The sequence below is a fragment of the Pezoporus flaviventris genome, unplaced genomic scaffold (genome assembly GCF_033815535.1).
Source record: "Pezoporus flaviventris isolate CSIRO_AGI_PZ_B2104156 unplaced genomic scaffold, CSIRO_AGI_Pfla_v1 ptg000036l, whole genome shotgun sequence".
Classification (NCBI taxonomy): Eukaryota; Metazoa; Chordata; class Aves; order Psittaciformes; family Psittacidae; genus Pezoporus; species Pezoporus flaviventris.
Window position 1 is genome coordinate 45,151,210 of NW_026892584.1, and position 11,997 is coordinate 45,163,206.

An 11,997-nucleotide genomic window follows, 5' to 3' on the forward strand; every position below is an offset into this window, starting at 1 on the left:
TTTCTCTGAAAAGACATTTTCATCTTTCATTTGGATTAATACTTAAGAGACACAGGGCAGTGACCCTGTTCATCCAGTACATGACCCTGTCTTCAACAGATTGTACTGATTTTGAAACAGAATGGTAACGCTGTTGGGAAAACAGTTATAACATAGTCCCCCTCCAATGGACTTATGGATTAAAAGCACAAGCAAGTTAATAGTTGACATGTCATGGAGCGAGTTTATCATTACTTACAGGTCAAGCCAATCCCCATGTAGTTACAGGAGCTATCCCTTAGTTTAAACGGAGTGGAGGAGCTTGGCTCTGGAGTGATGCTGAATGTGTAAGGCTTCAGTGTGCTTTCTGTATTTTAAGTGTTGTGTGTAAAGTATTGAGTATTGTGATTTCTCAGAGACGGTGTTTCAGGAAATACTAGATGGAAATGTCTTTTTATAAGGCAGATGGGGCTGCATGTCATGATACTGTCATTGTGTAAGATGATGTAAGATATAGTGAGGATGAGGCTATTGTGCCCATATAGTAACGTTTGCTAAGTCTTTCCTTGCAGAAAGAGAATGAAAATGTAGATAAATAAAAAAATGAAAGCAACAAGGCGTCTTCATAGCATTCCATTTCTATGGTGTATATAATGAAATAGTGTCAATTTTTAGGTTAATATTCTATTCATCTTGATAAATTGTGTGTTTTCATCTAGTGCTCCTTCAGTTTTTCAGTAATATATTTTAATTCTTAATACACCACCTTCCTAACAAAAAAAAAAAAACAAGAAAAATCAGATGATGTAAGGGGGTGCTGGGTACTGTATCTTCTTTGTATTCTTATTTAACTCCTAAAGGATGAAGTCCTGTTTCCTCTATTAATTCCTAGCTTATAAGTTGCAAGTTAAAAAAAGCCATTTTATCCTGCACAAATATAAATAACAGGGCATTCTCTAAATGCACATCGCACAAGACAACTTTTTTCTTTTTTTCTTTTTTAATACCTTGTATGGTTGTATTCTACCCATTTTCAAATTGAAAGCATTAAAATAAATCAGATTTTAATGTATTCTCATGAAAATAAATCATGGATACATTTTATTAAATAGTATATTCAAACTTCTGTATGTACAAGCCTATCACTAATACCAAGTAACAGGATCATACTCTACTGTGACAGCACTGGCACTTACCTTTTGCTTTCAGACAACCAAGCATAAATCTTGCCAAAGCCTTTTAATGTTTGCAATAGGAAGCACTATTGATTTAACAAGGCAGCAGGAGTCTCAAGTTCTCGTGAAGTTATTTGCATGTACTGAGAGCAAGTGAACTCACCTGGAGAGAGCACCTTGGATTCAAAGTAGTTCCTGTTTTGTTAGTAGGGGCATTTTTTGTATGTGATTACTAAAGAGGTCTCTTTAGTTCATGCACGTAGTCTACTTAATTCAGGTGGGATAACCATTGTGTCCAATGTTCTGTGATTCTATACCGTCCCTGGTGTTCAAAAAAATGTGTAGATGAGGCCCCTAGTGACATGGTTTAATGGTGGTCTTGGCAGTCCTGGGGTGAAGGTTGGACTTGATGAGCTTAAAGGTCTTTTCCAACCTAGGTGATTCTGATTCAGTGTGAACAGGATTCAGCTGTAAAGGCAAGACAGAATTTGTCAATGCTTTTGGAAAACAGACCACATGTGCTTAGTGTTAAAGTTTCTGACTTCAGTAGTAAGACCTGAAGCATGTGAGGAGTCTTAGTTGCATAGTGGGTTTTAATTCACTTTTTTTGAAGTGGTTTTTGCCATCTGCCATCATCTTTTAGAACAGGGATAAGGGATGAACAGAAAGATCACAGATGTCACGAATTAGAAACAAACCCTCTCTTTTATTGAATTTTATACTGTTACACAATCAAAAAGAAATACAGTCACAAGTACGTCAAAATGTTTCAAGAGAAATATCAATTGCAATATGTTGTACTTGGCTCCAAAAAAGAATTCCATTAAAATATACCACTTCTTCATGAGAGAATACTGCTATTATTCACAAAGTCTACCACATTGTATAAATCCAGTAGCAAACTCTTTTAATTTTTGGTAACTTGCTCAAGGTAAACAGGGAAGCAGAAGGAAAATGACAACTAATTTCTGCAATTTGGATCAAAAATAAAAAATAATCACAGTTCTCCAGAATGGAACATTCCAGGGAGTCAAGTCCCTGTAATTCCTAATGGTACTTTTAATGAAAGCTGGATACATAACTCATGTGAATTACTACGGAAATGGTCTTCTTACAAAATACTCTTGGCCTGTGAAATGTTTATTTTTGTGTTGGCAATTAGTCTGAATAATGTGTTTAAGTGCAGTGACATTTGTGCAAGATCTGTGCTGGGTTCAGTAGCAGCTAATCAGCAGGCTGGGAGCAGATGGGTGACAGTGGCAGGGCACTCACATTTCTCAGCTTCCACCACTCTGTTCATCAGGGAACAGTTCAGTCCACAGTGGAAGTGGGGAGAATGCTTGCCAACAGGTACTGGTCAGACAGCCCATGTCTGCCTTTTACTACCCCTGGCTAGCTGTTTAATTAAACAGCTTTTTAAAATAATGAAAAACAAAACCACAAATCCAAACTATTAAATATACAGTTATCTTAACCTGTAATGATCAGACTTTTTTAAGCTGTATTTCATTGGAAGCAGGGCTGATCAATTAATCTAATATAACCTTTGAAGTCTTTTATTGTCACCAGAGTTACAGGTAAAGGCCTTAACTTGTGGTTCTTTAATGCAGTAATTACTTAGGAAGAGTTCAACATGTGAACAGAGACATACAGGAAAGGAAACTTAATAGCAGTTTCTTTCTATTTCACCTGAAGGTTTGGTTTTCAAAGATCAGCAGGGTCCAAGCCTTTCTCGCTACACAGGAGGGAGGTATGTTTGTTAGAAAGGTGTACTTTGGACTCCTTAATGTATTCAGTATATTACACCTGAGATCAAGTTGCTGGGCAGCAGACTTCAGTGACTTCTTGGGAGCTGCAGCTGTAGTTGGTAACTACTTTCAGGTAAGGGAATGAATGATAAGTTCTAGTTTTAAAATTCCTCTCATTTAATAAAGCCATCAGGGCTTGACTACTACTGCAGTGACAGTAATCTTCTGGAAGCTGACTTTGTTACAGTCTCCTCACTTTATGTGAAAATGATAATTGAGGATTTCATATGCAGAATGAAACACTGTTATCTACCTACAGTTCTTTACTGGCAAAGAACAAATGCTCTAACGTACTGTCTCAACATTTTAAAAAGGTAGCAATTCAGCAAAGAAATTATTCAAAATCCCTAAGAAAAGATGTAGAAGTAATGTATTATCATAGAACGGTTTGGGTTGGAAGGGACCTTAAAATGACCTAGTTCCAAACCCCCTGCCATAGGCAGGGACACCCTCCACTGGACCAGGAAGATTGTCCTCCAAAGTAGGTTTAGAATCAGACCATGCATTCCGAGAGTCTAAGAAAAAAAATATATAAAAAATTAAAACAAGGCAGCTAGAAGGTGTCCTTCTAGATTCTGTGAAATTCCAGCTGCATTTAGCAAAGCTCTCACAAGGCCAGAGCAATTACTGTTACTTTCCCATATTTTTTTCAGTGTCTTTGGGAGGTTTTTTGTAAACAAAACAAAAAGTAAACAATACAGCTACTGCAGTTCATGTCATTAACTGCTTCAGTCACTTTTGCATGAACAGAAAAAGCAAAATGCTATGCCTTACGTGTAATTAAAAAAATGTGAGAGTTGGGAAGATTCTTAGATGAAACATGGCTCATTTAAATACAGAACTGCTCTCATTGAGACCAGAGATGATTCCAACAGGCACATAACCATAAATCATGTGGGTCACTTAAGTTTTCCTCCTTTAACATGGATTTGCTTTATGAAAATTTACTGCCCTCTTAAAATACACTGAAGAGGAACTGACAGATCCAAACAAGTCAGGCTGCTCCAAAATAAGGTCAAGAGAGTAGCAAAAGAACTTCAGGTGTGACTGTATGATGTTTCTCTTGGAAGATGGAAATGGAAAACCCAACAATGCAGCTTAAAGCTTGCTGGGGCAGTAAGAGAAGCAGAACCCACTTGAACCTTTCACACATATCAAGACTCTCCTATCTCACAGAAGCATCACATGAATCCACATTGAGCTGAGCAGAAGGGATGCCCGTACCAGCAGGTTCTCTACCCTAATTCAGATTCAGAGCAGCCCTGTGGAGAAGGACTTGGGGGTGTTGGTCGATAAGAAAATGAACATGAGCTGGCTTCAGTGTGCACTCACAGCCCAGAAAGCCAACCGTATCCTAGGCTGCATCAAAATGAGCGTGACCAGCAGGTCAAAGGAGGTGATCCTGCCCCTCTACTCTGCTCTCGTGAGAGCTCACCTGGAGTATTGTGTGCAGTTCTGGTGTCCTCAACATAAAAAGGACATGGAACTGTTGGAACAAGTCCAGAGGAGGCCACAAGGATGATCAGGGGACTGGAGCACCTCCCGTATGAGGACAGGCTGAGGAAGTTGGGGCTGTTCAGCCTGGAGAAGGCTGCGTGGAGACCTCATAGCAGCCTTCCAGTATCTGAAGGGGGCCTATAGGGATGCTGGGGAGGGACTCTTCATTAGGGACTGTAGTGAAAGCACAAGGGGTAACAGGTTCAGACTTAAACAGGGGAAGTTTAGATTAGATATAAGGAAGAAGTTCTTTACGGTAAGGGTGGTGAGGCACTGGAATAGGTTGTGAATGCTCCATCCTTGGCAGTGTTCAAGGCCGGGTTGGATGAAGCCTTGGGTGATATGGTTTAGTGTGAGGTGTCCCTGCCCATGGCAGGAGGGTTGGAACTACGTGATCTTAAGGTCCTTCCCAACCCTAACTATTCTATGACTCTAAGCCTTTAGCAACTTCACTGTTAAAACCTTTTAACTGCTGATAGAACATCATCTCCAGGACCTTACACAGCAGGGACACAGTAGCTCTGCTGTATTCATCCCAAGAACTTTATAAGCTTTGTACACTTAAAGGCTTCATTAAAAATCTGTAGTATTCAGCAGCAGGCATGTATATATATTCAAATGTTCTCTGCACGAAGCTTCAACTCTGGCTTAGTGCACCTACATGCTTTCTCCTTTATGTGCAACTTCTATTCAAAACTTTAAGTATGCAACCCTCTTCTGCTACTAGTGCCTTATCTTTTACTTTAAGCTGGTAGCTAATAGTCTCCATTTAGTTTAATACAGTTGTTTCAGTTTCAAAACTGCACATTTTAGTCAAACAGTAATTTGTAGAAAACAGGTTAAAGCTTATGTACCGTTATACTGATTGCAGGAGTCTAATGAAGCCAAAGTTTCAAAATAAAACCAAAATCATTCTTGTGACACTCCATGTGATGTCTTACATTGAGATAATTTTTAAAGTAGTTTGAAGAATGCACAATTATCTTGACCATACTTACACATGATAAGGTTCTATCAGTAGTATTGTGTTTTATGGCAGCAAAATGAGAAGTCACCTAGTTAAAGTTATGAGCCAAGAGCACAAGAATGCAGAACAAGCTTATCAAGCACCAGCTTAATTTTGTAATCATGCAGTTTTGTGAGAAAAATCTGTCTACCTGATCAGTCCTGTGAATTTTACTTTTTCCTGCTTTCCAGTGTTACCTTGATAAAGCTTCCAGAGACAAGCCTTTAAGCTGTTCACAAGGAAGAATCTTTCCACTCTGCAGTAACACAAATATGCTGTCTCCTCACTTTAAAGTTTGCAAACTGGTGTGATAACAGATTTAAAAGTTAAACATCTTTGGTGAGCGGTAGTACAACACTGTCTAGACTTCAGTACTGAATAGGCTCAAATAATTAACACAGAGATGTTACAATCAAAATAAGGGAGCAGTGATTTCCAATCAACTCTAATTTAAAAAGGGAACACAGATGAACAATAACCACTAACAAAAATATAAATTATCTCATTTCTCTCAGATAACACACTCCCCAAGGGGGCCTGGTCCACATATAGTTTATTGATGTAAGAAAACAATACAGTTAGTGTTAGATCCAACCACAAAGAGCAAAAGAATGAGTGAATGAAGGTTTTGTACAGTACATATAGGAAATTAAGATGTTTGTGACAACTATGTATTTCTAAATAAAAAGGCTGCTAAATATATTCAAGTTACTGAAATCTACATGAAAACATATGGATGTTAATAGCAACAAGGTGCATAAAACCAAAACATCAAAATATTGAGCAACTCAATGATGTACTAGATAAAACTTTGCTAACAATGCAAGATGTTTTACAATCTGCTTGAAATATCACCTATACCACACAGGGTAAGCTGAACATTTAGATTTAAGATCATACACAGTATTAGCATTAACTTCAACAGCTACAGGCAGGGGATTTTTTTTTTTTAAGCTGGCAAAATGACTACTTTAATAACATCAAACTTTCCTAAATTGAGAACAAATCCAAATAAAATGCTGCTAGCCCTTTCCAGATAAAGCCTTTCCTTTGACTAACCACGCTCATTTAAGTCAAAAGCATAAGACAGCATTTAAGAACATTTTATATTACAACATGACTAAAATAATGACATAATCCAGGTTTAAATACAATTTCATAGGCAAACAAAAGAGGATTCTTCTTAAAAACTAGTTTTTATAAATGCAGAATATATTGCATGAGGAACTGCTGGTATTTTTTAAGAAAATATATTGTGCGATTGTGGCTACAATGCACTGCTGCAAAGCATTGTTGTATCTTATAAAAACTATTAAAATAAAAAACTTATTTGAACATAAAGAGTAAGAGAACACAAGTCTTCCAACTACCTATGAAAAGCAGGGTGGAAGTACTGCCAGTTTTTCCTGTGTTGACATTTTACTACTAAGTTTTGGTGACCAACTCCCCAGCCAAAAAATAAATATATTTTTTTAGATCAGGTGCATATTTCAAAGCTGCTATTGCAAGAGTGTTTTAAATGTAATGGACTTAAAAGTGTATGTACCAAAGAATTATAAAAACGCACTATAGTTTTGAGTTATTGTTACATAAAGAACATATTAAAAAGACTGTCAAAGTAAGTAGAAAGGGGATCAAAACTGAACTAACTGAATTAGTGCAGTACTGTAGCCAGGCTTCTAAAATCAGATATAGAAAATATAAATAGACTGCTTTAGGTGATGATTCACCAGTGTCCAAAAAAAGGAACAAGTATTGTGAAAGCTCAGTTAACTTGATCCAGAGCTCTGAGCAGTTCTTCACCCTGTAGCAGGTTTCTGTTGCCTTGTATGGGAGCGTTTACTTCACAATCGTAACTCGTGAGTTGGGGTAGCCCACTTTCATCCATCGACTGCCCTAGAAGTTTACTTGCTATGTCTAAAGAGGGAGGGGAAGGAGAAAATGTGCACTTTATTCACCACTTTTAACTTTTTCTCCGCAATTCTTCATAAAGGAGGTAAGTTTGGGTATGCTTTTGTCACTCAGTTCTCTTTCACACAACCCCCTCTGCCCCCCTCTAGGTATTAAAAAGAGAGACTGACCAGTTGATAGTAGAATGATTGTCTTTTGCTCCACTCCATTATGACCATTTGTTTTGCATCCCTTCACACGTTTCCAAGCAAGTGATGCATTTCCTCCACGGTCACCTGTCTGCTGAAATAAAGACCCCTAGAAAGAAATAAAATAAGTCTTCTTTACTGAATACTGTATCTTTGTAGCCCTCCATGTCCCTCTTCCAAACTAACAGTTCCTGTCACTAATTACTAGTGTAGGCATTGTTATAATTTAAAGTGGGCTTCACTCAGAACTTGGGGAGAAATATATTTCCAAGTACACTAGCCTTAAGAATTATTTAAAAGAAAACTGAATCAGATTTCAAAGACCTTGCTTCCCTTACAGAAAACAATTACTAAATCCTGGTTATGATCAGTTACCAAGCTGAAGATTAGCATGTTCCTGTATGCATACACACCCATTTAATTGCCACTGCTCTTGTATGAGTAAGCATCAGGTTTTCACTAAAGTCTCTGATGGCTTCCTACACTGTAGTTAATAGCATAGATAGGAGATTTAGGAACCTCGGTAAGTCGATTCTATCTAAATTTAAGACATAAATTCTGCTTGCACTCCAGTTACTGCCACCAAGCTGTCTGAGCCAAGCAAAGGGAATGCAGTCCTAAGCCATTCTACCACAGATACAGCTCCTTAGCATATTGTTTTGACAGCAGTACAGAAGATATGGCAATTAGAAAGCTTTTAAAGGCTCCATATGATTAGTATAAGTAAGAAGAAGCTGCCACTGAAACAGATGGGATGGAAGGAAAACACACCATCTTAGTATCAAATTTACTAGCAAAAGTAGTTGAATCTGCAAATTTGTCTTCTTAGTAGTACTGACTGCTGCTAAAGGAGGAAAAGGTATTTCAGAACACTGCCATTATCCAGAACACTTAAAATAGCAAAGAACATATGTTTTCAGGTTATAAAACATCCATGTAACTCAGAAGGACAGCTGTATAATAGAAGCTAAACAACTTTGACTTAGCAATTGCATTTCATAGTAAGGTCGGTCACCTGCATTGTTGCTGGGGTTGTTTTGTGTTGGGGTTTTTTTGTTGTTGTTTGTTTTGGATTTTTTGGTCTTGTTTTTACTGTGAATGCAATACAGCCTTCATATTAAGAAAGATATAGCTCGTATCTTCTTGTATCTGCTTGAAATAATATCACTAAGACCCAGCTACATTGAAAATTCAGCTTCTGACTGTGCAGAAACAGTCGACATTTGCAACACTTATTTCCAGTACAGAAAAAAGAAAAATATTTAGTGAAGGATGAAGTCTGAACCTTTAAGCATTAAGCATAAATGCCTGAACACTATTACAGCAGTTAATGCAGAACTGCTTGTTTTCGGTGTACTTAATTACAATTCAGGCTACTCTGAATATTTAATCAGCAACACTACATGACAGCTGTAGCACCATTACATGAGAAAAAGGCAATGGAAGGCAAAGTAACTTGCAGAGCTGTGAATATTACAGAGCTACTGGAAGCAAAGAACAACATGCATAAAAGTGCAAAATATTTAGCAAATGAAATCAATAGTATGATTGTTTTAAAGACTGCCTGCCTCATAGAATAAAAATGGACATACAAAAGTTCTCAGCTCTTCTGGAGGACAAAAATGATAAAACCAGTATACAGTAATTTGTCTCATGCCCAAACCAGAATGCCAATACAGGAATAATTCATAGTTCAAAAGAAAAATCATCCTGCACATGAGGGATTATTACCCCTAGGAGATGGATTGCTGGAGAAACAAAGAATCTCAAAGACTACCTTGCAGTAGAGGAACCAAGAATTAATTGTACAAAACTTAAGTGAATTTGCAATGAAGGCAGAAAGAGAAATAATAGTATGTAACGGCAAAGCTCAAGATTTCAAAATACTAAGAACTGACAGTAAAAGACAAAGATTACGGAGACAAAATACCCTTGGAGAAAATAACCTAGATAGCCCCAATTAAGTGACACAAACTTAAGAATACCCAAGTTTTTTTTTGAATAGCTAGAACAGACAATGATGAGCTACTCACAATCATGCACACTTAACACTACAAAGAGTGTGCATGTAATAGAAGCAGTAGTTTTATATATATGTGCTAGGTTATATTCTATTCCCTTATGGTTCAGATGGTCTTCTTATGTGATCAAATAAAAGAACATGAGACTCGATGAAGAAATGAACGCATAGAAAGAAGCACAATAACACTATCTCCAGTACTGACAAATATGAAAATTGAGTTTGAATGCAAAGGTGAAATATGGCAATTTCACATTTAAATGTGATGTCTTACTCTTCTGTGAACATATCTGCTCTTCTATAGAATATGCACAAATGTATTTCCTACCTAATCAAGAAATGTGCTTAAGTATAGAGGGTACTGTTGAAACAGCTGATAGTAAAAGACAACTAAAAAAAAAAAAAATAATCAGAGTATCTGTGTATACATGGGAATTTCACTACCAAGCAATTTTCTCTGATCCCAAGATTCCAGTGCATACCAAGAACTAAAATTAGGAGTCTGAACTGGTGCCTCATTTCAAAAATTGCAAGGTTAAAAGTGAATATTTTAAAATGGTAAAACAAAACTCACAATTCCAACTGCCTGAAAAAGTGAACCATCATGTTCCATTTTTCGTTTTCTCTGAGCATTATGCAAAGCTAGCATCTTTGGATTTAGTTCTTCATCCATTGCAGTAGATCTAAGAAAAATTGATTCAGGCTGTTAAGACGTTTCTACTATCCTCAAGCCATTTTTCTTTTGTGGACACACATACAACATCACAGAACTGAATCTATGAACTATACTACTTTTCTTTCATAATCAACTCATTTCAACAATCATTGTGTATGAGCATAGCAAATATTAGCTTTTCATCTTGCCATGAAGCTCAGAATGAATTATAACAAAAATTATAGTCTTTGAAGGAAAAAAAGCGCAAAAGTTCATCAATTCACTTTCAAAAGAAAGGAGGGAAGGGTGAGTGAGGAAAAGTCTATTCTGAATATTCTATGTACAGAAAAGTGTTCTATAGATCAGAATTCTGATGTTTGACTTTGTAGAGTTTTCTATCATGATAAACATCTATTACGTATGCCACAGTCCATCATTATGAAATATAGCTAATTTCAAACACAATAAATGCTGCACACAGACTGCAGCCACCTCTTACCACATAATGAAGTGGACAAGCACCAGAAATAGCGTGTATATAACTACTTGTACATTGCCTACTGTGCTCTTTTAAAAAGGCTGCACATCAGATACAAGAGCAGAACAAAATTATGTAGGAGTCTGTATACAGTAGCTGCCTATTAAATCAGATGTTTATGTAAAAGCTACTGCAAAATTAACTTTAGGGAAACTTACTATAAACCACACTAAACTGGTTTCAAATGTCTAAATTTAAATATATTGATTTCTACTTCGAAACAGAGTGCCAAAGACAACATATAACAGTTGGCGAGATTTAAATGTGTAATACATCTAATTTCTTCAACACATACTAGGGCTTAAGCTTCACTTTTAAAATACCTTTTATTCAGAGTGACTGTTAGCAAACTGGGTGCTCCAGGACAAGGTTTTTCTGTCTGATCCGATGTTCCTTTTCCTGCTCTGATTGGAGATGCAGTTCGACTCCTGTTCCCACTGTAAGGGGATCCTGGGGCACTACTCGTTTCACTGATTATGTGAACAGGAGATGAAGGAACAATTAGCGACTTCACATCATCCACACGTTCCGACACTGGCTTTATTTCATCAGCAGTACTTGATGGTGTCTGAGTCTGCTGAAATAAGGTAATGGTGGCTGCGTTCTGAGAGCCAGAAGAACTGCTTTCCAGTGGAGACAGCTGATCAAAGGATCGCAACTGGAAGTCATCATCCATTGGGATATAAGGAGCCAACATCTCTAGATCTAAATCAGTTTCCTGGAAAAGACGAGGTAAAATTATAAATATGTAAGAACATCTCAGCTGTGACTTCATGGCTTCGTTAAGGCTTTTCCCTTTACCAAATCTGTACAGTATTTTTTTGCCATTTAACAAAAGTATGGCATAGAAGAGGAAGGATGTTCCTGAAAACATTCTAAGAGAAGCACAGAGACTAAGTATTAAGATTATACAGAATTTTAAGTTAGCGTACATTACCTGAGTAGAGAATGGATTTTTTGCTTCAGTATCTATTGCAAAGAGTTTCTCCACTAATTCCAGTTTGAATTCATTAGCCATATCATTATCCACATCAAAGCAGTAGTTGTTGGGACTACTGGGCTGTGAAAACATTGTAAGTGCAGTTTTAAGTTTCTGCCATTACATTACTTTGCACAGGTTCTCTGAAAAATGTTCCAATGTAAAAGCTAATTCCAAACTATACATGCACAAAATTCTAATGGGAAAGGAAAAACACATTTATACATTCAAATTTACTCCA

General features: G+C 37.0%; 1 protein-coding gene across 2 annotated transcripts in view; it reads right to left on the reverse strand.

The window, feature by feature from the left end:
* Positions 1-6,001: 6,001 nt before the first annotated feature.
* The window catches only part of HIF1A (hypoxia inducible factor 1 subunit alpha), a 30,500-nt gene continuing 24,504 nt past the window's right edge, over positions 6,002-11,997 (reverse strand). Inside the window, exons 11-15 of one of the 2 annotated variants that reach the window (XM_061464216.1) lie at positions 11,715-11,837; positions 11,101-11,495; positions 10,159-10,267; positions 7,547-7,673; positions 6,002-7,382 (exon numbers count right to left, since the gene is read on the reverse strand). In XM_061464216.1, coding sequence (XP_061320200.1) covers positions 7,231-7,382; positions 7,547-7,673; positions 10,159-10,267; positions 11,101-11,495; positions 11,715-11,837 — 906 coding nt within the window. In that variant the 3' untranslated portion in view covers positions 6,002-7,230. The remainder of the gene's footprint in view (positions 7,383-7,546; positions 7,674-10,158; positions 10,268-11,100; positions 11,496-11,714; positions 11,838-11,997) is intronic. The other variant, XR_009745209.1, reaches the window with a different exon arrangement.